Source organism: Lissotriton vulgaris, chromosome 6 (genome assembly GCF_964263255.1).
Source record: "Lissotriton vulgaris chromosome 6, aLisVul1.2, whole genome shotgun sequence".
In the NCBI taxonomy this organism is placed as follows: Eukaryota; Metazoa; Chordata; class Amphibia; order Caudata; family Salamandridae; genus Lissotriton; species Lissotriton vulgaris.
This window is the reverse complement of record NC_141694.1, coordinates 98,912,417-98,938,105: the sequence shown is the minus strand read 5'-3', so window position 1 is coordinate 98,938,105 and position 25,689 is coordinate 98,912,417. Positions and strand designations below refer to the sequence as shown.

The window sequence follows — 25,689 nt, the reverse complement described above, 5'->3', positions numbered from 1 at the left end:
CTACACACCACCGTGTGTTTGCTTAAGGCAAGTGTTGGTATATTTATACCTGGAAGGTGCCGTGTTTGACGTAAGGTTGGACATAAGACGTCAATAAAAGATGTCACTAAGAACTGACTGTTCCTTTAGTGCTCGCAGGAGTTCAATGACAAATCAAAACCAAGACATGGGGAATTCCCAGGTTGCTGAAAGAACTCGTTGTGCTCTCTAGGAATCTAAGGAAGTAGCCTTGCCATATTTGGGCTGCGTGGGCTATGGCTGAATATGGGTAAGATTGGTATGCCTTCATTAGGACATGATTTATCATAACCGCATAAGGGCATGAATCAGGAATATTTTATTATGGTCTAGATACATTCACAACAATGAGGCAGTCCTATGGGGGTTACGTCTGATTGCAACAATTTTATGTGTCCATCAATTCCACTGTCAATAACACTAGCGATATAAAAGGTTTTTTGGGGTCATCTATGGGATTCGCTTTCAAGATAACAATGGCTTCAAACTGCTATTGCTTTTGACCTCGTTTATTTAAACCTTGTTGTAAAATAGACAAAGAAATCCTATTCCTAGAAGACAAATCTGTGACAATAATCCACTAAATAACAAACCAGGGTACTACCCATTCCAAATGCAAAAAACCACACTGTCAGTTCCAGAGTGCATGAAACATTTCGTAATTCAGCCATCTTGAAGCTGTTTGCTTTAGTTTCACCTTAGTTGTATACCGTGTCCACTTTTCAAAACACTTAGGCCTTCATTAGGATGGCGGGCAGACTTTGCCCGCCCGCCATCCTCACGGTACTTGGGACCGCCCGCCATAAGGGCGGGGGTTCCATGCATGGTATTAGTATGCGCCCGCCACAGTGGCGGGCGCATCCTGTATCTTTACCAATGCAGCGGGCGATGCTGAAAGCAGCGCCCGCCGCAATGGTAAAGATGCATGTTGTGCACTTCAAAGCACAACGTGACAGGCACCGCGTGGTGCCTACCATGTTGTTCTTTGAAATGCTGGGGGAGTACCATAGGTACCCCCAATGTGCATTCTCCCCCCCTCCCCCTCCCGCCCCCCCGGAGTCCCTGGGGGCCCACAACGGGCCCCCGCAGGGAGTTTCCGCATGCCAATGCTGCCACGGAAAGGCATTGTTTACAGCCCTTCCTAATTTGGCTGGCGGTGTCTGTAAGACACCGCCACCATATTGAACTTTTTCTGCCCCAGTCGCAAGGCGACAGGGGCGGAAAAGCGGCGGACGGTCTTTCCGTCCACCGCGGACCCCCCAGCCATCTTAATATGGCGGGGAGTCATTCCGGAGCGGATGGCGGGCGGATTGCCCCCGCCAGGCCGGCGGTGGCTACCGCCAGCCTGGCAGTGGCAACCCGCCCGCTATCCTAATGAGGACCTTAGACTTGATCATCTGATGTAAAGAATTTAGGAGATTTAAGAAGGAAGGTATATATGAAAGATGTTATTTGTTTAGTGACAACATCCCTTTTATTCAGGTCTTCTACTCAGATTCTACTAGCTGCTTATCTTTTTATAACTGCAGACAAGTATGGTGCAGGTAAATGGAATAATAGGGTACAAATAAATGCTGCAGCTGCTTATGTCCTTACACATTTGCAGCTATAACTTCTAAGATAAGTCATGCATAATATTAGACCTGAAATTAGCAAGGTAAGTTGCTCGGTCTCTTTGCCTTGTGCTTACAAAACATTATTTTTATATATCACTGTTAATATTAGTATTAATAAAAATCAATTTCTAAACGTTCTAACTCTAATTATTTTGTTCCACAGTGTTTGATAGATGGAGCTATAATAAAGGATGTGCTGTAAATGCAACCCAACAATTAACGTCAGGAAAATCCGAAATAATGGGCATCTCTGAACATGATAAGAATGGAGATGAATCGAGCAAGCCCAGTGCAATTCATGGAAGTTCTACAAGAATACAAGTGTCATCTCCAGAATATTCAGTTTCCATTGGGAAATCAAAAAAGTATGGGGAACAGAAAGTGTATGAAGAACATACATTATACCTACATTCTAAAGAACAAAAACGATTGTATCGGATCTCAAAACATAACCACTCTAGCGCCAACAAAGAAAGCAAAATATATGCTTGCGATGAATGTGGAAATAGTTTTTATTATCCCTCTGCTCTTATCCAGCATATGCAAAGCCACAATGAGGAAAAACCCTATTCTTGTAGTCAGTGTGGAAAAAGATTCACCTTATCTGGAAATTTGAAAAAACACATGTACAGACACACTGGTGAAAAGCTACACACATGTACTGAATGTGGGAAGCCCTTCAGCTGTCTAGGAGGATTACAAACACATCAGAGAATACACACTGGAGAGAAACCATATCAATGTAGCCAGTGTGGAAAGAGTTTTAATCAGATTTCTAATTTGTCAACACACCAGAAAATCCATAAGGGTAATAAGCCATGCACCTGTACTGAATGTGGAAGGGGCTTTCTCTATTTATCAAATCTGGTCAAACACTATGTTAAGCATACAGGAGAGAGACCTCATAAATGCAGTGAATGTGGAAAGAGCTTTGCCCGGTTAGACAGCCTGAATATACACCAGAGAATACATACAGGGGAAAAACCATTCTTCTGCAGTGACTGTGGTAAGAGTTTCCGTCAGCAACCACATCTAATAACGCACCAAAAAATGCATGCTGGAATGAAGCCATACAGGTGTGGTGAATGTGGGAAGAATTTTAGCAGTTTATCACACCTTAGAAAACATCACCTAATACACACTGGAGTGAAACCCTATCAGTGCAGTGAATGTGGAAAACATTTTAATAATTTAGGAACGCTGAAAAGACACCTCGAAATACACACTGGCGAGAATCGATGTACATGTAGTGAATGTGGGAAGAGTTTTAGTAGGGTATCCTATTTGAAAGCACACCAGAAATCACACACTGGTAAGAATCTAAATTCATGCAGTGAGTGTGGAAAGAGTTTTAGCAGCCCAAAATCCCTCAGCAACCATATTATGATACACACAGGAGAGAAACACTATGCCTGTCCTGAATGTGGTAAACGTTTCCGCCTACCATCCGGTCTCTCCATTCATCTTAATATACACACAGGAGAGAAACCCTACAAATGTAATGTATGTGGAAAGTGTTTTAGACAGAGAGCAAATTTGTTTGAACACAAGCGAATACACACTGATGAAAGACCACATGCATGTATTGAATGTGGGAAGAGTTTCAGGCGTTCATCAGATCTAATTTTACATAGCAGAATACATACAGGAGAGAAGCCATATTCATGTAGTGAGTGCGGAAAGAGCTTTAACATTTCAAAAAATCTACGTATACACCAGAGAATACATACAGGAGAAAAACCATTTGTATGCAGTGAATGTGGAATGAGATTTAATCATTCAGGGAATATGAAAAAACACAAACTAGTACACAGTGAACAGACCAACATGCATGCAGCAAGTAAGATTATTGGATTGTAACATACATTTTGGATATCTTGGCGAGCGTACTGACTGACAATATTCATAGCAGGAATTAGTTTCAAGTAGTAAAATATGTGGTGAATATTTTTTAGGAGCAGAACAGTAAAACTAACTAGATATTGGTTTCGTAATACAGTATTATTGGAGAAATGTTCAATCCTGACTTCTACTTATAAGATCTTCACCGGTTAAAAGTAGAAATAATAAAATATCAACTAGTTAATCTAGAGTTTAACAAGGCTGAAGATACCTTGTCTAAGGATAGTCCTTGTATAGTAACATGTATCCAGCAAACATGGACTTGGATTTATAATTTGACATCATTCTGGTGCGCTTATTTTGTTGGTCTCATTTGAATTTTCACCACACTCAAACTCTCCTTCCCAACTTTGGCACTAATAAACGCACTTTCAATGCTCATTTCAGCCTAGAAGTAAGACGAAATCTAACTGACAGGCATGAAAGCAAAGTACAGTACAACCTGTGGGTACACAAATATTAAATACATATATCAAAGCATCATATGGAATATAGACCTAAATCCTCCACATTTAAAAGATTCTGAGCATAGGATAACAGTAGCAATAGATATTATAACAGAAATACATTTTGTGTAATAGGCACATTTGTTTTCAATTCTTTATCAAAGTTAAAATAGAAAGCCAAGTATAGCGCAGTAGGTAAACTGTTCCAGAACTGTAGTGCAGCACATTCTAAATTATCTCTGCGCCTTAATTCCTCTCTCTGCAGACTTCAAGCACATTGACCAAGTAGTGTAGGATGCACATGCTGTTATTGCCTAGGCGGCTGCCCATTTTTAAGAAGCAGATTATCAAATTAGTCATTCTATACCGAAAGTGGGGGGGGGGGGATTTGGGACCAACTGATAAGCTAATGTTATTTGGTACCAATAAATTCATGCCCTTTTTTTAAGGATGAGCGTTCTACGCTCCTAACCCAACATATACATCAGAAATAAATGCCATTAATGCCTTGAGAAACACACTTTTCTCGAGGCGATATAGGCTTAACTTGGATTTATACAGTTCCCTTATCTAGCCAGTCCTACTGCTACCTTGGTCCTTCTGCCCCAAACTTTAGCTCCCTAGTGCACTTGCACCTGTAATTTCTTTGCTTTCCTAGCAGTCTGAGATGTTGATTTACCTTGAAGCATTTCGGCAGCGTCCCTGAATCTTATTACTATATACCTTGTTGTGTGAATATTGCCAAAATGGTATGTAACTGGGTGAGGAGGATGATGAAAAACTCTGCCAAAAAGTTGAAACTCCTATGTATCTCGAATAATTTGCTACTAGCAACACTACTGATCACCTTGTTCAAGTTAAGTCATCGTCTACGCTGGATTTGTTGAAGCCTGTTTTATCCTAGTCCCCATCCTGTCTCTCTATATGCCCTTATTGGGTTTCATGGGCTGTATTCATTTGCCTCATCTCCGTCTTTGGTATGGTATCAACCCTCCTTCCTAAAGCAGGCCCTAATGTAGGTTTTAAATGGGGATGCTCTGTGGCATCTCCACTGACTCACAAATGGTTGTTTTTCTCACTTGTTGCGTAATGCTCTTCCAGCCCACTTTTCACCATGGCCTCTCAGCTGTTTTCTAGTGGATGTCTGCTTGGTCAATTCACTTAACCAGAAATAAAACTCAAATCTTATTCTTCCCTTCTCTTCCGATCTCTCCTAGTGCCCTGCAATGCTTACCAAGATGTTTTCTACTCTACCCACATTACACTTTCTCTGAATTTCTTTACATATTAACCAGCACACACACACCACATCTCTGCTGTATTGTGCATTTCCTGGTTCAAACCACATGAATTGTAAACCTTAGCTCTCTCTTTAGAGTCACCCTTGTTTGCTCCCATCCTAACCACCAGTTCATCCTGTATTCCCTGATTCAGTTCGTCCACTACTCAAGGTACCATGTTTTACATGTAGACTTTGTTTCACTTTTGCCATAAAACGATGTCTCTTTAGCCTTCATGGTTTTACTTTTCTTGTTTTTCTTCTCTGATTCTTGCTAAGTAGCCCTGGCGCTCCTTACCTTCATCAACTGAAACACTTCTGACTTCTCCACCCCTACCATGTGTGCTTTCTTATTGTTTATGTATTTGCCCTTTAAACATCCAAATCTTCAGAACCTCTTAGCATCACCCTTTTCACTCCAGCCTTTCCTTCTGCTACACAATCACATCAAAGCTTATCGTTTTTACTTTTCTTTCCTGGTCACCCCAAGTTCATAATTAATGTTTACTTTCCCTTTAAAAACAAATTATTTATGTATTCAGTTTCCAATGAATTGTGCCAATATATTTGACTGTTTATGTTGATAATATGTGAACGCGCTCAACAAATTAAATCATTAAGTATTTGAAAATTACATTTTTGTGAAATCATTCAATGGTAGAAAAGGGCATGAAATTAAAGGGCCCGATTCACAGAAGTAACTTAAGACAAAATCCTAAACTTACTACTTTTGGTATTCACAGAAGTTAGGAGTTTGTCTTAAGACAGACTTAAGACAGTCTTAAGTTAGGATTCTGTCTTAAGTCGGTCTTAAGTCTGTTTTAAGACAAAATCCTAACTTCTGTGAATACCAAAAGTAGTAAGTTTAGGATTTTGTCTTAAGTTAGTTCTGTGAATCAGCCCGCAGTGTTTGTGTGTGGTCCAGACAGCACTCTTAGCATACTAATATTATCACGTATCTTCAAACAGCAAGTTAAACGGAATTCTTCCACTTCACGCCAATGTAGCATTGTAGTTGGCAAAGACAACCTAACCTGCAGTACTGCAGTAACATCTACCTTAGACCCATTTTGAAAATTCTAGCATAAACACAACACCCTTAATCCGCACATCACATGAAACGTGGCTCCTGGAATGGGATGCATAGATAAAGAACATTGGGGCATATTAGCAAGGGGAAGTATTGCCGCTTTTTCGGCCGAGAAAGGGGTGATACTTCTAGAGCCCTATCCACAAGGGCATTTTAACGCCTGGCTCAAGCCCACTTTGCATGTCGGTGACAAACATCGCTAATGACATGCAAAGTGGGCATTCCCACGTCCAACCACATGTAAAATGTGGTTGGAGATGGGAACACCCTATTACCAAGGCAGGCGTTGGGAGAGGCAGACTCCCAACGCCTGCTCTGACCAGGTGTTAGGGCATTGATAACATGGGAGAGTAGATCATAACGCTGATTCCACCCACCCCCCTCCCCATATTATCAATGCACACATTAGCGCATGAAAACAATAATTGTTTTCATTGGCTAATGTGCCACATCGCCGACTATCGCTGGATTTCATTTCGCCTACATGATGCGCATTGATAATTGCATTATCACGGCGAAAAAATCCGGCGATAGGGGAATGTGCGTTGTGCGTTTTCTAACGCACTTCTAGGTAATATGCCCCATTGTACTCCCTTCACACAAATCAACAGGGACCATCTAGAAACTAAGCACTGAACATACAATCTATTAACTCTGACTAACAAACACTAACAAACATCAGGCACAATCAGTTGATGGTCTTACTGGTTCTATAATGCTATGAAAATGTGAACAACATAACACGTTTAATAGGAAAACGTTTTCTTATCAACCGCAACATTTATTTATTTATGGGTTTGTATCGCGCTTGAATCCACTCCCGAAGGAGTATCTCTGCGCCCTAGAAAAACGCCAGTAACAAAGAGGGAAAAAGAGAAGCCAATCATGAGAAAAGGGAGGTAATGGAAAGGTTCAATACCATGTCACATTTTAAACAGAAAAGTTTTCAGCTTTTTTCTAAAGATCAAATGATCTGGACATTGCCTCAGCAAAGATGGAAGCTTGTTCCACAGTACCGGCCCAACCACTGATAGAGCTTTGCCACCCTGCCTTGCCTTTCTAATCCTGGGAACTCGCAGGAGCAGCTGGTCTCTCGACCTGAGTGTGCGGGCTGGGACATATGGAACAAATTTTTCTGCCAAGTAGAGAGATCCCAGTCCATATAGACTTTTATGGACTAAACAACAGGTCTTAAAATTCACTCTGACGGATTGGCAGCCAATGCAGCTTTTCCAGAAGCGGTTTAGGAGACCTGGGGGGGCATTCAGAACCAATCTGGCAGCAGTGTTTTGTACCACTTAAATTTTATCCAAAACTTCTTCTTTTGCGGATGCCAGCAGTCCGTTGCAATAGTCGAGCCGACTAAGCACTAGGGCCTGCACCAGAGTTTTTTGTGTGGAGTCGGGGAGTAATGGAAATACTTTGCGTAGGAGTCCCATTACATGGAAACAGGATCCTACTATACTATTTCCATGCTGTTTTAAGGATAGGTCATGGTCTAGGCGGACCCCCAGGTTCTTCACCACCTGTTTTGGTTCTGGAACTGGGCCAAGATCTAACGGCCACCAATCTGGGGCCCATTGTAGTTTGGCCTCTCCAAACAGCATGACCTCCATCTTGCCCACGTTGCACTGAAGAAAGTTCGACGACATCATTGTGAAACCGCCGTCATACCTTCGGAAAAAGATTGTTTAATCACTGAAGTGAGGGATTTGAACAGGAAGAGGAGCTGGGTGTCATCAGCATAGGACACTGGGATGAAACCGAAGGCTCTCTTGATTTTGGCCAGGGGGGCCACGTAGATATTAAAAAGAGTTGGGCTCAGTCACGAGCCCTGTGGCACCCCCTTGGTGATCTTAACCTCTGCTGACCGAAACTCACCCATGTTGACACTTCGAGTGCGCTCGGGCAGAAAGCTCTTCAGCCAGCCCAGTGCCCTATCTTCTAGCCCAATCTCTACAAGACGTCTAGTCAGGATGTTATGGGATATCGTATCGAACGCTGCCGATAAATCCAACAGTCCCAGGACCACCGAGAAACCCTTGTCCTGGTACATGCGGAGATCGTCCATTACCAACAGCAAAGCCGATTCAGTGCTATAATTTGGCCTAAAGCCAGATTGAGAGTGGTTCAGGCTACCAGTTTGTTCAATAAAATTTGAAAGGTGTTTGTTCACATGCTTCTCCATGATCTTACTCGGGAAAGGGAGCAGAGATATGGGCCTAAGATTGGATAGGTCCGTTCACGGGATGGAGGTATTCTTCTGGATTGGTCTGATCAATGCCTTTTTCCACTCGCGCGGGACACAACCCTCAGCAAGCGAGAGGTTGACAAGGCCCTGGATCTCAGGACCAAGCACCTTGCCAACCACCGGCATGATTCTGGCTGGAATCTGATCTGATGGACATCCGCTTTTTATTTGGCTCACCAGATCTTCCACCTCCTTTAAAGAGATATCTGGGAACCTAGAGAGTATATCAATTCTGATCCCTTCTGTAGCATGGGGTTGCACCTGAGACTGACGGATAGAGAGATTGGAGTCTGTGATTTTTTCATAGATCCTATCAATTTTCTCTGTAAAAAAGCATGAGATGTCGTCACATAATTGTTGAGATGACATTTCTATGCTTTCACAGGCAGCTGGTTTGACAAAAGTCTCCATAATCTGATATAGTACTTTGGGAGCACCTCCAGCGGCCAAAAGTTGAGACGCAATGTGATTCTTGCGGGCTACTCTGATGGCTTTATGGTAGGAGCTTAATGCTGCCTCGTAGCAATAAGACACAGAATTTAACTTCAGTCATTGGAAATAGAAGGTTTGAAGTTTGCATTTAACAATGCTTGTTGATTTCTTGTCTATGGGGAAAAGCTTATTATTTTTCTCTGCCTAGATTGTGCGCTCCTTGTGAGACAGGCTCGCGCTTCTTTTCGAGGTTGGAATCTTCTTGAATGAGAGCTCGTGCTAACTCTCGTGACAGAGCTCAGTTTATAAATACAAGCTCCTGCCAACGGTCGGCGCTTCATCTCATGTTGTTTCCTGACAAGCGCTTCTGTCTCTGACCCTGCGCTTCGCTTCGTGAACAAATCCAATTAATCTCCTTAATTACCTAACAGGTATTCCTAAAGTATTTCCCCTTAACTTATGTTCCTAGTCGTGACCTTGAATCGGCTGTCTGATCAGCGGTAGCGCGGTAATTAAATTACCGAAGACTTGAGGCTTTCTGTTTTTCCTCGTGTGACAGCGCGGATATTAAATTACATCATCGGCTTCCTGGAAGACAGTTGCTGAGTGTTCGAGCCTTCAGTCCTCCGTGTAGAAGTGAGGAAAAGGACAGTAAGAATTTATTTTTCTACAGTAAAGGAACTGAAGAAATCATTCATTAATTCAAACGTTTACACGGCCTATTAGCTGAACTGAGAACCTTGAAACTCCTAGAAAGAGGCTGTAGTGTGACTGTCTGAGTTTTAGAAACAAACCTTGGCAAAAACAAGGGAACAATTATTCAAAAGTCTGTAAAATGTATATTTATATAGATATATATTAGAACCAAAAACGTATTTAAGATATAGGCTAATTATTTGAAACTGTTAGAGATTGAATCAAGCCTTGGTTAAGGCAAATGTACAAAAGAGATTTCACAAGAAGTTCTTAAGTTGTGAATATAGGAAACTCTTATTTTGGCTCTGAATAGGAAGGTTATTTTTTAAGAGTGCTAAAAGAGAGTTAAACAAAATGTATTGTAATTTTTAGTAGTAGGTTGTTGTGCTACTGTCTTCCTACTGCAGAATTACCTTTGAGCGGAAGAATCGCTGAAGTCTCAGGTATGATCAGTTGCATGAGAGTTACTAGTTCAGTTCACTAAATCTTATTAACAAACTAACTTCTAAATTAAGTTAAGTTAAAGTATTGATTTATTAAATTTATTCTCAAAGGTCACAAAATTGAGACTGAGCAATTTCAACTTCTGTGTTGAGTGAGAACAAGGGCTACCAAGACCCATGGTCAGTAGAAGGAGTGATTAATTATTTTCTTGAGTTAAAGAAAATTAGTTTGAAGAGTAATTTATTGTTAAAACTTTGAACTGCAGAATTGTGTTGAATCAGAGTAACGCATTTACGAAGAATGGTCAACAGCCTGGAACACTCCCAAGAGAAACCACACCAGAAGCCAATATTTGTTTATTTGTTGTTCGTTTCTCTCTCCACTTCCCCTTTCCCTTAGGGAAAAGTTGACTCAGTCAGTGTAGCCTTCTTGATTGTGTTGATCGATCCTTGAGGGAGTTGGGAGTTTGCAGCTTCAAGAGGAAACGTCAGAAGTGACTCTCAGGAATTACTCAACAGTAGACGAAGCAAATCCTTTTTACTAAATCGTTTCCTCTTGGGTTTGTAAACTCACCCTCATGGATGTTACTCAGTTGACACAGTTAGTGCAAAAGTTAAATGCGGAAATGGAGAATTTGCGATTAGAGAATCAATCGCTTCGTCAGGAGTTGAATGAAACTAGGGCAGGGTTTTCAGTATGGAGGGATCCTACTAAGGAAAGAAAACCAGTTTTAGCGCCAACTAGATTTGGGACTGATGCTCAACAGTCTTGTTTTTCTGGAGATCAGTCTGGAAGTCAACCAGTTCAAGTCACGGTAGTTACCCCAAACCCCGTTCCATTGGCAAATCCAGAAAGGTTTTCCGGAGATAGTAGTAGATATGCAACTTTTCTTAGTCAATGTCAGTTGCATTTCATGTGTAAACCTCAGATTTTATCTTCTGATACAGCTAAGGTAGCTTTTATAATTTCATATCTTGGGGGAGTGGCTGCGAATTGGGCAATGCCTTTGGTAGATAACAATGATCCCTTGCTTCATAATCTGCAAAATTTCAAAGTAGCCATGTCCAATTTATTTGCAAAACATACCTTAGTTCAGGCTTCTGATAATGAGTTATTGAGTCTTCGTCAAGGGACTAAGGATCTCATTTCATATATTACAACTTTCAATCGACTTTTGACTGAGACTCATTGGCCTGAAGAGAAAATAATTTCCTTGTTTTATAGGGGCCTTAGGGATGACTTGAAAGATTCTTTGATTCAGAAAGGGGGGGGGTGATGAACAGAGTGTCTGAATTAAGCAGACCACTCTTACCCACTCCAAAGATCAGGGCTTGATCCATCACCGTTATTTATCTCACTGCACCATCCCAGCTCAGAACCTGGCTATATGCAAATCAGTCTGTCCCTGGCCCAGTGCATCATGGGAACACGGCAGACTAAACTACCAAGCCAATTCTTCACCAGAAAGGAGACAAGCTACCGGGGACCGGTTTCTGGCATTTCAGCCGTCTTCGGCCTGGCTTGCTTGAATCCTGATGGTGCAGTGAGAAAGGGACTCATGTCTGAGTATACCCTGCCACACCTATAGTGGCCAAAAACGATTCAGAAAAGGAGGTGGTGATGAACAGAGTGTCTGAATTAAGCAGACCACTCTTACCCAGTCCAAAGATCAGGGCTTGATCCATCACCGTTATTTATCTCACTGCACCATCCCAGCTCAGAACCTGGCTATATGCCGGTGATGGATTAAGCCCTGATCTTTGGACTGGGTAAGAGTGGTCTGCTTAATTCAGACACTCTGTTCATCACCACCCCCTTTTCTGAATCATTTTTGTCCACCATAAGCGTGGAAGGGTATACTCAGATGTGAGTCCCTAGCTCATTGCACCATCAGGATTCAAGCAAGCCGGGCCGAAGACGGCTGAAATGCCAGAAACCGGTCCCCGGTAGCTTGTTTCCTTCCCAGTATAAGAATTGGCTTGGTAGTTTGGTCTGCCCTGTTCCCATGATGCACTGGGCCAGGGTCAGACTAATTTGCATATAACCAAGTTCTGAACTGGGATGGTGCAGTGAGCTAAGAAACTGTGATGGATTAAGCCCTGATCTTTGGACTGGGTAAGAGTGGTCTGCTTAATTCAGACACTCTGTTCATCACCACCCCCTTTTCTGAATCATTTTTGTCCACCATAAGCGTGGAAGGGTATACTCAGATGTGAGTCCCTAGCTCATTGCACCATCAGGATTCAAGCAAGCCGGGCCGAAGATGGCTGAAATGCCAGAAACCGGTCCCCGGTAGCTGGTTTCCTTCCCAGTATAAGAATTGGCTTGGTAGTTCGGTCTGCCCTGTTCCCATGATGCACTTGGCCAGGGTCAGACTAATTTGCATATAGCCAAGTTCTGAGCTGGGATGGTGCAGTGAGCTAAAAAACGGTGATGGATTAAGCCCTGATCTTTGGACTGGGTAAGAGTGGTCTGCTTAATTCAGACACTCTGTTCATCACCACCCCCTTTTCTGAATCATTTTTGTCCACCATAAGCGTGGAAGGGTATACTCAGATGTGAGTCCCTAGCTCATTGCACCATCAGGATTCAAGCAAGCCGGGCCGAAGACGGCTGAAATGCCAGAAACCGGTCCCAGGAAGCTTGTTTCCTTCCCAGTATAAGAATTGGCTTGGTAGTTTGGTCTGCCCTGTTCCCATGATGCACTGGGCCAGGGTCAGACTAATTTGCATATAGCCAAGTTCTGAGCTGGGATGGTGCAGTGAGCTAAAAAACGGTGATGGATTAAGCCCTGATCTTTGGACTGGGTAAGAGTGGTCTGCTTAATTCAGACACACTGTTCATCACCACCCCCTTTTCTGAATCATTGAAAGATTCTTCAGCACATATTGTTAATCTGCCTGAGGATTTTAAAGAATTTCAGGATTTAGTGGTTAAGCTTGATCACAGGTTAGGTGAACGTAAAAATGAGAAAACAAGGAGTGATTTTAGAAATTCACAAATTAAGGTAGAGAAAAAAGAGTCTGAGGTTAAGAATTCATTGATTGAATCTGTTCAGTCGGGAGGTTTTAAGGGACACTTAACCCCTGAGGAAAAGGAACGAAGACGTAAGGGTAACTTGTGTTTATATTGTGGCAAGCCAGGGCATTTTGCTAAGGATTGTACTGTTAAACCTGCTAAAAAGAAAGCCTTTGTGGTTGAGACCCTTTCTTCAACACCGTCGGAAAACTAGATTTCTCGAAGAAAGCTGAGATCGTTTCTTCGAGTAAATTTTCTTCTAAGATCTCTCAGTTTGTCACTAATGTAACTACGCATATTCCCAAACATTTTACAATACGGCTGGTTTTTATTTTAACTACACTACAAAGACATAGTATTCATGTACTTTTGGATTCAGGGGCCACAGGGAATTTTTTCGATATCGAGTTTGCTCATAAATTAAATTTGAAATTTGTTGCCAAGAAGGAACCTGAGCCAGTGAGAGCTGTTGATGGTTCAGTATTATCTTCTGGGTTGATTCGATTCAACACTGAGCCTTTGACCATTGTGGCTGACAATGGACATACTGAAAAGGTGATTTTTGATTTAATTGATGCTCCAACTTTTGGAGTAATTTTAGGAATTCCTTGGTTGGAGTTACATAATCCAAGAATAGATTGGATTAAAAGAACTGTTACCTTAGAATCTTCTTTTTGTAAATTGCATTGCTATCAAGAAACCAGAGACCCGGTAATGCCTCTTTTTTGTGCTACTTTGAATTCTGACTGTAATAGGCTTCCTGTTGAGTATCAGAATTTTTCAAAGGTTTTTGATCCTGTTGAAGCAACTAAACTGCCACCTCATAGAGTCTACGATTGTAGAATTGATTTAGTTCCGGGAGCTATTCTACCTTGCAGCAGAATTTATGCGTTAACGGAACCGGAAAATGATTATCTGAGGAAGTATTTAGATGAACTTTTAGAACTTGGGTTCATCCGTCACTCCACTTCACCTGTCTCGTCTCCACTTTTTTTTGTTGCGAAGAAGACAGGTGATTTGAGAGCTTGTATTGATTATAGAGCTGTAAATAAAGCAACAATTAAAAATAGATATCCGTTACCTTTAATTCCTGTACTTCTAAATCAAATTAGAGGTTCCAGTGTCTATACCAAACTCGATCTTAGGGGAGCTTATCATTTGATTCGAGTTAAGGAAGGTGACGAATGGAAGACCGCCTTTCGCACGAAATTTGGTCTTTTTGAATATACTGTTATGCCTTTTGGTCTCTGTAATGCTCCGGCAGCTTTTCAATATTTTATCAATGAGGTCTTGCATGATTTATTAGATGTCTGCTGCATAGTTTACATTGATGACATCTTAATTTACTCTAAGAATACTGAGGAACATGTGCTGCATGTTCAAGCGGTTTTACAGAGACTGAGAGATCGCTCATTATTTGCAAAATTAGAAAAATGTGTTTTCAATGCTTCCAAGGTGGAATTTCTTGGTTATTGTCTGTCACCAGAGGGAATTTGTATGGATCCTAAGAAGGTTGAAGCCATTTTAACCTGGCCAATTCCTGTTTCTATCAAAGATACACAGAGAATTTTAGGATTTGCTAATTTTTATAGGCGGTTCATTTCCAAATTTTCTGAAATTGTTACTCCTATTACTCAGTTGTTAGAAAAGGGGAAAACCTTTTCTTGGACTGAGGAAGCTGATCAAGCTTTTTCTTTATTAAAAAAGTCTTTTACTTCTGCTCCGATTTTAGTTCATCCCGACCCTGATAGACCATTTTTTGTAGAAGCAGATGCTTCTCAGACAGCTATTGGTGGAGTGTTGCTTCAAAAGGATTCGATTTCTGGTCATTTACATCCAATCGCCTTCTTTTCTAGGAAGTTATTGTGAGAAGTTGGCCCGATATGCAGCGTTCGCTATTCTAGCGACCACTATGCATCGGTCCAAACGACCCTTATGGTGATTGGTTGTAAGTCAACCTCAGACCAGCTATCCTAGTAGCGTGGATACGAGCAGTCTTCGGGCTAAACTCTACAGGGCGTGTTAAGCCAGCTGTTATACCATCACATACCCCTTGAACCTCAAGTGAAAGGACACCACACAAGTGTTATGAAAATAAACAGTGTATGTATTAGAATCACAACAGCCCTGGACTCTTTATGAGGACAGGGTACTAAGCACAGAACAAAACTCTTAAGAAAATACTTCAAGTGCACAATTAAAACAAATGCCCGAGGGCACGGAAAGTTCTAATGGTCTCGGGCGGACCCGATAAGGCGAGTCGGGAGCGAGGGACTCGGGACCCTAGAGTAAGGAGGCTATGCAGGCACCGAAATGCCGAAGTTACCTAGCCACGAGGGCTGCGGCTGCACAAGTCTTACAGGCGTCGGGGTCTTCGCTGACGAGCCAGGAGCCGGAAGAAAAGGAGTTGCTGGCTGGCGACCAGTGATGAATAGTTCGTAGAGATCCAAGCCTGGATCAGTGATCGTTGATACCTGAAAGCAGAGGGGACCAAGTTCGTACTACTAGCCAGTAGTCAGAGGGTACCAGGAAGGCACCGGATGGCCGTCACCTCGACTAGGTGAGTGGGCGACGCTAGGCTCTGCAGTCTCACGGACCAGGAGGCGGTGTCGGCGACCAGGATGGAGGTGCGAGCTGTCCCACGAAGATTGATGCTGTCGGCGTCGTTTGATGAACGGGAACTTTTAGCTATTAAAGAAGTGTTTCAGGAATGGCGACATCATCTTTTGTGAGCAAAACATACTATCACTGTGTATTCTGATCATAAAAATTTGCAATTTTATTCCACGGTTAAGGCTTTCACTCCCAGACAGATGAGATGGTTACAGTTTTTTAGTGAATTTGACTTCATAATCACTTATCGGCCTGGAAATAAGCAGTTGTTATCAGACACACTTTCACGATTAGTTTGTGAAAAGGATTTCTTGTCGGTTAAAGAACCGCCAAGTATTCTGCCCAAGGAAATAATTGTTGCTGAAATTCATTCTGAAAGTTTCTTGGATTCTGTTAAGGAACAGTTAAAGATTTATGATATTCAGGAGTGGTTATCTAGGAAGGGAAATTCTATTAGAGAAGGTCTGTTCTACCACGATAATAAATTGTTTATTCCTACTAAGGTTTTACAAGATAAGGTAATGCAATGGAATCATGATTTAGCTATTGCTGCACATCCTGGTATTAATAAAACCTTGGATTTATGTCAGCATCCTTTTTGGTGGGAAAGAATGGTTCTTACTATTCAGCAATTTGTTAGAGCTTGTCCAGTTTGTTCACGGCAAAAAGCCTTACATGCAGTTCCAATGGGTTTACTTCATCCGATGACCATCCCTCCTCAACCTTGGCATACAATCAGTCTAGATTTTATTACTGATCTTCCTAAATCTAATGGTTTTACTACAGTTCTTGTGGTGGTTGATTTACTATCTAAAATGGGACATTTTATTCCATTACCTAAAATTCCAACTGCAGCAAAATTTAGTACTGTGTTTTTGTCGAACATTGTAAAACTTCATGGTCTTCCCTCAAAGATAATTTCAGATAGAAGTCCTCAATTTATATCTAAATTCTGGTCACAGCTTAGTAAACAACTTGGAATTGAGTTAGCTTTGTCTTCTTCTTTTCATCCACAGACTGATGGACAAACAGAGAGAGTTAATCAGCATTTAGAACAGGGTTTACGTTGTTTGTTAACAACTTCTTCTGGTTTTTGGGATGAAGTTCTGCCCTGGGCGGAATTTTCTTATAATAATACTACACATTTGGCCTTGGGTTGTTCTCCCTTCTATTTTCTCACAGGTCAACATCCCAGATCACTTCCAATTCCCTTACCTGAGGAACAACAGTTCATGCCTGCAGTTACTGATAGGTTGACGTCATTGATTGATATTCAGGAAAAGGCTAGAAAACAATGGGTTAAAAGTAAGATTACTATGAAAAGAATAGCTGATTCTCATCGTAAATCTTCTCCATTGTTCAAGGAAGGTCAGTTAGTTTGGTTGTCTACAAGAAACATTCAGTTGGAAGGTCCCAGAAAGTTAAAACCAAGGTATATTGGGCCTTTTCAAATTGAGAAAATTCTGAATCCTGTGTCATTGAAATTAGTTTTACCTGAAGAGTATGCTATTCATCCTGTTTTCCATGTATCTCTTTTGAAACCTTTTGAGCCTTCTACTCAACTTGATAATCCTCCACCGCCAGTGGTAATTGGTGATCATGTTGAATATGAGGTTAAATCTATTTTGGATTCAAAGAGAGTACGAGGTACTTTGTATTATTTGGTTGATTGGAAGGGTTACGATCCTTCTGAGCGATCTTGGGAACCAGAAAAGAATGTTCATGCCCCTAGACTTCTTAGGTCCTTCCATGCTTTACACCCTGATAAACCTCGACCTGTAAGACGACCTTTGGGGGGAGGAACTGTTAGGGGTGCTACTGGTCGTCTAGCTTAATTCAGTTTTTTTAGGATTCAGTTTGTGTATAGTGAAACTGAAAGTCTAATTTACTGTTTGTAATAAGACACAGAATTTAACTTCAGTCATTGTAAATAGAAGGTTTGAAGTTTGCATTTAACAATGCTTGTTGATTTCTTGTCTATGGGAAAAGCTTATTATTTTTCTCTGCCTAGATTGTGCGCTCCTTGTGAGACAGGCTCGCGCTTCTTTTCGAGGTTGGAATCTTCTTGAATGAGAGCTCGTGCTAACTCTCGTGACAGAGCTCAGTTTATAAATACAAGCTCCTGCCAACGGTCGGGGCTTCATCTCATGTTGTTTCCTGACAAGCGCTTCTGTCTCTGACCCTGCGCTTCGCTTTGTGAACAAATCCAATTAATCTCCTTAATTACCTAACAGGTATTCCTAAAGTATTTCCCCTTAACTTCTGTTCCTAGTCGTGACCTTGAATCGGCTGTCTGATCAGCGGTAGCGCGGTAATTAAATTACCGAAGACTTGAGGCTTTCTGTTTTTCCTCGTGTGACAGCGCGGATATTAAATTACATCATCGGCTTCCTGGAAGGCAGTTGCTGAGTGTTCGAGCCTTCAGTCCTCCGTGTAGAAGTGAGGAAAAGGACAGTAAGAATGTATTTTTCTACAGTAAAGGAACTGAAGAAATCCTTCATTAATTCAAACGTTTACACGGCCTATTAGCTGAACTGAGAACCTTGAAACTCCTAGAAAGAGGCTGTAGTGTGACTGTCTGAGTTTTAGAAACAAACCTTGGCAAAAACAAGGGAACAATTATTCAAAAGTCTGTAAAATGTATATTTATATAGATATATATTAGAACCAAAAACGTATTTAAGATATAGGCTAATTATTTGAAACTGTTAGAGATTGAATCAAGCCTTGGCTAAGGCAAATGTACAAAAGAGATTTCACAAGAAGTTCTTAAGTTGTGAATATAGGAAACTCTTATTTTGGCTCTGAATAGGAAGGTTATTTTTTAAGAGTGCCAAAAGAGAGTTAAACAAAATGTATTGTAATTTTTAGTAGTAGGTTGTTGTGCTACTGTCTTCCTACTGCAGAATTACCTTTGAGCGGAAGAATCGCTGAAGTCTCAGGTATGATCAGTTGCATGAGAGTTACTAGTTCAGTTCACTAAATATTATTAACAAACTAACTTCTAAATTAAGTTAAGTTAAGGTATTGATTTATTATATTTATCCTCAAAGGTCACAAAATTGAGACTGAGCAATTTCAACTTCCGTGTTGAGTGAGAACAAGGGCTACCAAGACCCATGGTCAGTAAAAGGAGTAATTAATTATTTTCTTGAGTTAAAGAAAATTAGTTTGAAGAGTAATTTATTGTTAAAACTTTGAACTGCAGAATTGTGTTGAATCAGAGTAACGCATTTACGAAGAAAGGTCAACAGCCTGGAACACTCCCAAGAGAAACAACACCAGAAGCCAATATTTGTTTATTTGTTGATAGTTTCTCTGTCCACTTCCCCTTTCCCTTAGGGAAAAGTTGACTCAGTCAGTGTAGCCTTCTTGATTGTGTTGATCGATCCTTGAGGGAGTTGGGAGTTTGCAGCTTCAAGAGGAAACGTCAGAAGTGACTCTCAGGAATTACTCAACAGGAAGCATGTTCAATCGGTTTCCTGATGTGAGGATCTCCAGGCCCTTTCCAATTTCCTAAGTGCACGTTTGAGAGCTCGCAAATGATCTGAAAACCAGACTTCCTGCTTTTGGACCGGTCGAGTGTTATAATATTTCATAGGGGCAATATGTTCCACAGCTATATGAATGGCTGACTCATATTTGTGAAGTGCTACCTCAATATTCTCAGTGGGCGTAATGTTTGGTGCTACAAAAGCCTCCTTAAAAGTCTTGTGAGTCACCTTATGCCATTGTCTCCTCTTCTCTGGCAACGGTGGTGGGTTATTGAAGGATTTACAAGAGTTAGGCATAGTAAATTCTAAAATAAAATGGTCAGTCCAGTTGACCTGCTTCGGTGTATGGCATACAATCGCAGGAGAATTAGAAAGAACCAGGTCTAGGGTGTGGCCAGCCTGATGGGTGGGTCCAATGTTATGCTGTATAAGACCTATCAGTGAGAGGTCCGTCAAAAGGGATTGGGTTTCCGCACTATCCTTCAGCTCACTATGAATATTAAAATCCCCTAGCAATAGAAAATCTCTGCCTGTACTGACATGAGGGGCCAATGCCTCTATCAGGGAGATCGAGAATTTTGTGCAAGGACCAGGAGGGCGGTGTACTAACACCCCTTTCCAGCTATTCGTTTCTGAGGTACCAATTTTAAAAATCATCATCTCTAGATCCGTAGTGCACTATTGATCCAAGATGGAGAGAGCTATACTACTCCTGTGTACTATGGCTATGCCACCTCCTACCTTAATGGGGTGATCTAATCTCGCTATTTTATATCCTACAGGGATTCCAAGAGTAATAGCAGGGACTGTGTGGGGTTTGAGCCACGTCTGTGTCAGGAAACAGAGGTCCGGTTGGTTAGTGAAAATAAGGTCCCAGACCTCAGTATGATGCTTGGGCAATGATCATATGTTGCAAAGTAAGTTTCTCCACCCCAGTTGCCTATGAGATACTATCCTTATTGGCATTTTTCGGTATGGTTCTGCACCTTCATATCCACACTGTGTTTGAAACCTACAATGGCGGCAAAAGAACGGTCCCTCTCGGTGAAAACCCCCATCTCTTACACAGCCAGCCAAAGGGGCTACCTGTATATCTAAAAGTGCTCTAGAAGAATAACTCGCCCCTTTCAAAGAGTGCCCTTCATGGTTAGACACAGATGTGAAAGCCATGGCCCCTGGCCTCGTCCGGTCGCGGACTGGCACAGACGGGCTTCTCTTTGGCTTGTCTTAGGCGCTCCCCTGCGCGCTCGTTGCGACGAGAGGGCTAAATAGCCCTTCCTGTCTGAGAGCTAGAGCGCTAACCGCTCGTGTGGTTCGAAGTCCCTGACTCTTCCTGTCCCGCCCTCCGCTCAACGGTACTGGTTACCGAGTCGGAACGGGGCGGGCAGGCAGTGTGATCGAGCACAGGCTTCCCCAGGTGAGTGTGGGCCCCCCCAGTTACCACTGCAACGCCAAAAGATGCTCAATGTGCAAAACAGGCAGTGAACACAGTAAAAATCAATGCAGCAATATTTTTTTTTAAATCAAGAACTTCGTTGCTTTTAAAATTTGATCAGGCTTTAAAATTCAGTATTTCCAAAACTTATCAAACAATTCTCATATGGCTGGCTAGTGCTCACAGATTGCTTACTGGACGCAAAGCGGGTCCATCTGTTACCAAAGCAGGATAGGCAATGGAGTGCCAAAACCTGATTACAAACGTGTGCACCACCAGTGTAGAAGAACAGCACTAATGTATTAATTAACATGGTGTTATCAAGATGGGTCTGTCTTTGGTGGCAAATTCGGTAACCAGTTAGGGTGCTAAGTTAAGTGGAGTGTTAAATTCAAGGAAACTAATCACATTTAAAAAAAGTTGCAATGAAAAACATGTGGAGCACTGATTGCATGGTTTACCTGAAACACCAGTATGTGGTCTATAACCATCCTGTGTGTTATTCTACAACGTTACTCCGTGATCCTGGGAGTTCAATCTGATGCAAATCTGGCTCTCGTCCTTTTATCCGATTTATTTCTTATGTAGGTGTAAGTCAAATTTCTTCATTGTTTTGCCCTTCTGGAGGCATCGATTTTTCTTCATGCATCAATTTTTCCGGCATCTGCCAGGTTATACTCAATATCTTAAGTGTTTCCTCATAGTTTTTTTTTACTCCAATACATTTTTTTGAACAAAAAAAATAGCATCTCTTTTTGGCAAGTGTCCAAGCAGAAGGGCAAAAAAGGCAGCCAATCACCCACCTGCGCTGTGTTTGGCGTGTCCCCCAAAATGCCATACTGCGGAGGAATTCCCTTTCTGCCAGAAGATGTTGAGGCCCCTGACGGATTCCACCTTGGGGCAGGATGGATAAAGTCACCAAAATGCTGAAGATAAAGTTGGTGCTCAAGCGCAGCGAAGAAGCCAGTGAAGACTCTGTCTACTGTGCCTGAATTTACAGTTGCTAAAGACTCTCCAAGAGGGAGATCCAGCGAAGGGAGTAGGCATTTACATTTACATTTTACATTTACATAAGTTGCATCCCTCTCCAAACAGGGTCATCCGGCATGATCAATGTCAAATAGTGCAGTCAATTTCACACATTGTACCTTAGTGGTCAACGTCGAAGACAGGCTCAGTGTCAACGCAACAGACTGGTAGATTATTATCGTGGAGGACTCAATTGATAATACGACAAATCCTCAGGACACTTGGGGGCATATTTACAATTACCGGCGCATCCCTGCAAATTAGCAGGGATGCACCAGTAATTATGCGCCATGCCTCCCCCACCCATGATGCGCCGCATTTACGATGCGGCGCACCATAGGGCAAAAACGGCACAGATGTAAAGGCGTCTCATTGCAGGCGCAGGGTTTTGACGCAGCATTGGCCTAAAAGTAACTGAGTGAAATCTTGTAGATTTCACTCAGCCACTTTTAGGAGGTGTTTTTGCGCGGGAATGCCCCCCCCACCCCCTGCACCGGAACGCCTCCTTAAGGCGCAGGGCTTTAGAACGTGACGCATCTCTCAAATGCGTCACGTTGTAAATAGCCCGCACCATGACACATCTTTTGCGCCGCCGCTGCGTCACAAAAGTGACGCAATGGCGGCACAAAAGAGGCGCAAGGGGCTTGTAAATCTGCCCCAAAATGTCAAGGTACTCCTTGCCGTCGAGGCAGTCGGCATCACCCTAAAATTAACGTTGAAAGGAAGAGTACCCAGAAGAATTTCCTCTTCCTCGATAGAAAGTAAGCTTGGGGAAAATTCACATAATTTCCTTGCAGAAATTATGCAAAACAGTATGTGACATTACACATTACGCCACTCTTGCATTTTGGAGTGAAATGAGTCCTTGTGTCCATTTTGGATGCAAGGACACTTTTTATTGCAAAAAAAAAGTACAAAATAGTTTGTAATATAAACAACCGTGACTCACGATCTGTTTATGCGCTTTGTTCTTGTGCTCCCAGGGCCGGCTTTCGGGCAGTGCGACTGGTGAGGCCGCAGTGGGCGCTGACCTGGAGGGGGGCGCTGTGTTTAGCATTACTTACGTTTAAAAGCTCCTGTGTGTGTTCAGCTTTCAGGCAGCAAAAAAACAAAATTCTAAATAACTCTTGAGATTAATGTTCTTGCTAGAGGGAGATATCAACGTTTTTTCTAGTAGCAGTTTTGACATTAAATAGCATGGAGGATTATTATGCCTGCTGCAAAGAATAGATCTGTATTTTATGTGGTAGTCAAGTGGATTAGTAAAGCCAGGCTTTACCAGTGCTTTAAACAAATGAAAGGTATGTGGGGGAGAGGCTAAGGAGAGGTGAGGGGCACTTGCCAAGTGGTAGTGAGAAAATCAGATCAGAGGAGGAGGTAATTTGGGGGGGTGGGGGGGGAATAAAGATTTTCACACCGGGCGCCACCAGCACTGAAGCCGGCCCTGTGTGCTCCCACAAAAGGGTTATCACTTGAATGACCCCCTCAGTCACGTAGTGCGGCATAATTTAAGGCATTTCATATGAAAAAAGTGCAAAGTGAAATTCCAGAAATTATGGAAGGTTATGCTAGTGTAATATACATTTCACTTAAAAGGAACTCTGGGGCATATTAGCAAGCTGAAGTATCTCCGCTTTTTCGGCGAATTGTGCCGAGAAAGCGGCGATACTTCCAGCGCCCTATTAACAAGGGCATGCTAACGCCTGCCTCAAGCCCACTTTGCATGTCAGTGAGAAACATCGCTAATGACATGCAAAGTGGGCGTTTCCACGTCCAGCCACATGTAAAAAGGAATTTTGGGAATATGTATCCAGTTATCTGATTATTCATGGAATGAATGCCGCTGCCGACGCGTTTCGAGTTCTGGTTCAAAGTCACCGGACTCTCATCAGGGCTGTGTTGATCTTTTCATTAAACCACTTTATATTTTCACGAAGGTAGTGGATTTTAAAATGTCAAAAGTGTCGAGATTGCTGGTGGTATAGTTCTCATTTGTAAAGTGTCAGATACAAATCAGGGTAGTAGCCGGTATTTCCTTTCGTTTAGCCGAATGTAAAGGAATCAAAAACAGATGAATGATTTGTTGGCAGAGTGTGCCTTTTTCTGAACCAGCGCGGCTGCCGCTTATGGGATTATTTGCGTGCGAAGCTTCGCATCCGCGTTTAACATGTTGGAGGTCTGTTCCTTTTTTCCAATTGCCGGAAATACATATTCCCAAAATTCCTTGATTAATAGAGACAATTAATAGGGTTCTTGCAACAAGGCTATTCTAGTTGTCAACAATTTGTTTATTGGGCAACTGTATATGAAAGATCTTATACGTCCTAAAAATATATGTTCATAAGAAATGTTCATGACATTTTGTTTTTGTTTGTTTTCTAAAAAATACACAACACTTGTACGATTTATTATAGATTTGATAAATGCACAATTCACTGTTGTTTTTTGTAAATATGTTTTATTGATGTGGCATCCTGTGATAAGGATGATGTGTCTTTCTTGAGGATTCAAAATATTTAAAACTATAAATAAGCATTAAAATAAAAGGCATAAATAATTGCCAAGATAAACGTATAAAGTTTTGTTTATCTTTCCTCACATCAGAAGAATTCTTTGAAGTAACTTTGAGGGATAGGCACCTTCTTTATGTGTTTAACTATATGGCCCAGCCTACCCTCTAATTCCTAGGGCCTAACCCCTCCTTTTGCATAATTTTCCTTTTATGCAGCGCAGCAAAGTGGGTTACAGCTCTGCATGGAAGCTACATAAATATGCCCCGCCTTAACTCCGGTATCGCATCCAGGCTCTCCCTCTGGTCAGTGCCAGTGGCTAGTGCTGCAGGCAGACTTCCCCCGCTGTATGCAGCCATGTACAGTGAGGGTTGGCCGTAATGCCTGCAGACAACCACCGCTGCATCCCACAAAGGCCTTCACCCGAGTTTCACCAGTGGACAATATTTCCACTATCCAGGTGGTGCAGTGAAGTTGAATGTTCCTGTGGCGACTCCTAAGACACCAGTCTCGCTAATCGTGATAACCCTTCAGTGCAGATCAATCGAGACCTTTGCTACTTCTCTTGCCTGGTTGTGCAGAGATCGCAGATGAAAAGTTTCTTTTTCTGGCATGTTCTACAGTGGCTCCAAAACTCTAAACAAATGTATTAGTCCACGAGTTGGAATCCAGTGTTTTAAGCTCTGACCATGGCCGGACTGGGAACCCAAAGCAGTCCTGGCAAATTTTGTCAGACCAGTCCCCACATGGTGCATTGCGCGTGCAGTGAGTGAGCGAGCCTGACCACTACAAAGAGTGGCTTTGGGGCAGTTCTACCCCTAAGAAAATTTGGGGGAAAATGGTACTTTCTACAACACATTTGTCATCATGTGTATTAGATTGTAAAGCATAGTAAATGATGACCATACTGTTATGTTGTTATGTTATAAAACTTATAGAGCGCTCAGCTGCAGCAGCAAAGTGGCGTCCCGGCGCTATATTGGACAAAATAACACAACCAGAAGAAGAAATCAGACAGAGCAAAGATTAGAGTAATGGGAACAGAAAGGTTTTGATAGCTCTTCTAAAAGACAGTAGATCCGGTATGGCACGGATGTCAACGGGTAGTGTGTTCCAGAGACTCGCTGCCAGGACACCAAAGGAGCGTCCACCAACTCTGGTTTTCCTGAAGTGAGGAACACAGGCCAGAAATTGACCCGTCGAACGTAGCACTCTAGGAGGGGTGTAGTAGGAAATTGCCTGTGCAAGAATGGGGGGTGAAGAGGCCTTTAAGATCTTAAAGACCAGGCACAGAGCTTTGAACTTGATCCTCTGTCTGACGGGCAGCCAATGAAGATCATTTATTTTGCGTCTGACAGAACAAAATTTGGACAGGCCTACCAGCATTCTGGCAGCCGCATTTTGCACACGCTGGAG

General features: G+C 42.2%; 1 protein-coding gene across 2 annotated transcripts in view; it reads left to right on the top strand.

Annotated features, from left to right (window-relative positions):
* LOC147706861 (uncharacterized) overlaps positions 1 to 5,892 on the top strand; it is a 158,844-nt gene extending 152,952 nt beyond the window's left edge. For both annotated transcript variants that reach the window (XM_086926036.1, XM_086926037.1), the window contains one exon: positions 1,798 to 5,892. In XM_086926036.1, the coding sequence (XP_086782162.1) occupies positions 1,798 to 3,494 (1,697 nt within the window). In that variant the 3' untranslated portion in view covers positions 3,495 to 5,892. The remainder of the gene's footprint in view (positions 1 to 1,797) is intronic.
* The last annotated feature ends 19,797 nt before the right edge of the window (positions 5,893 to 25,689 follow it).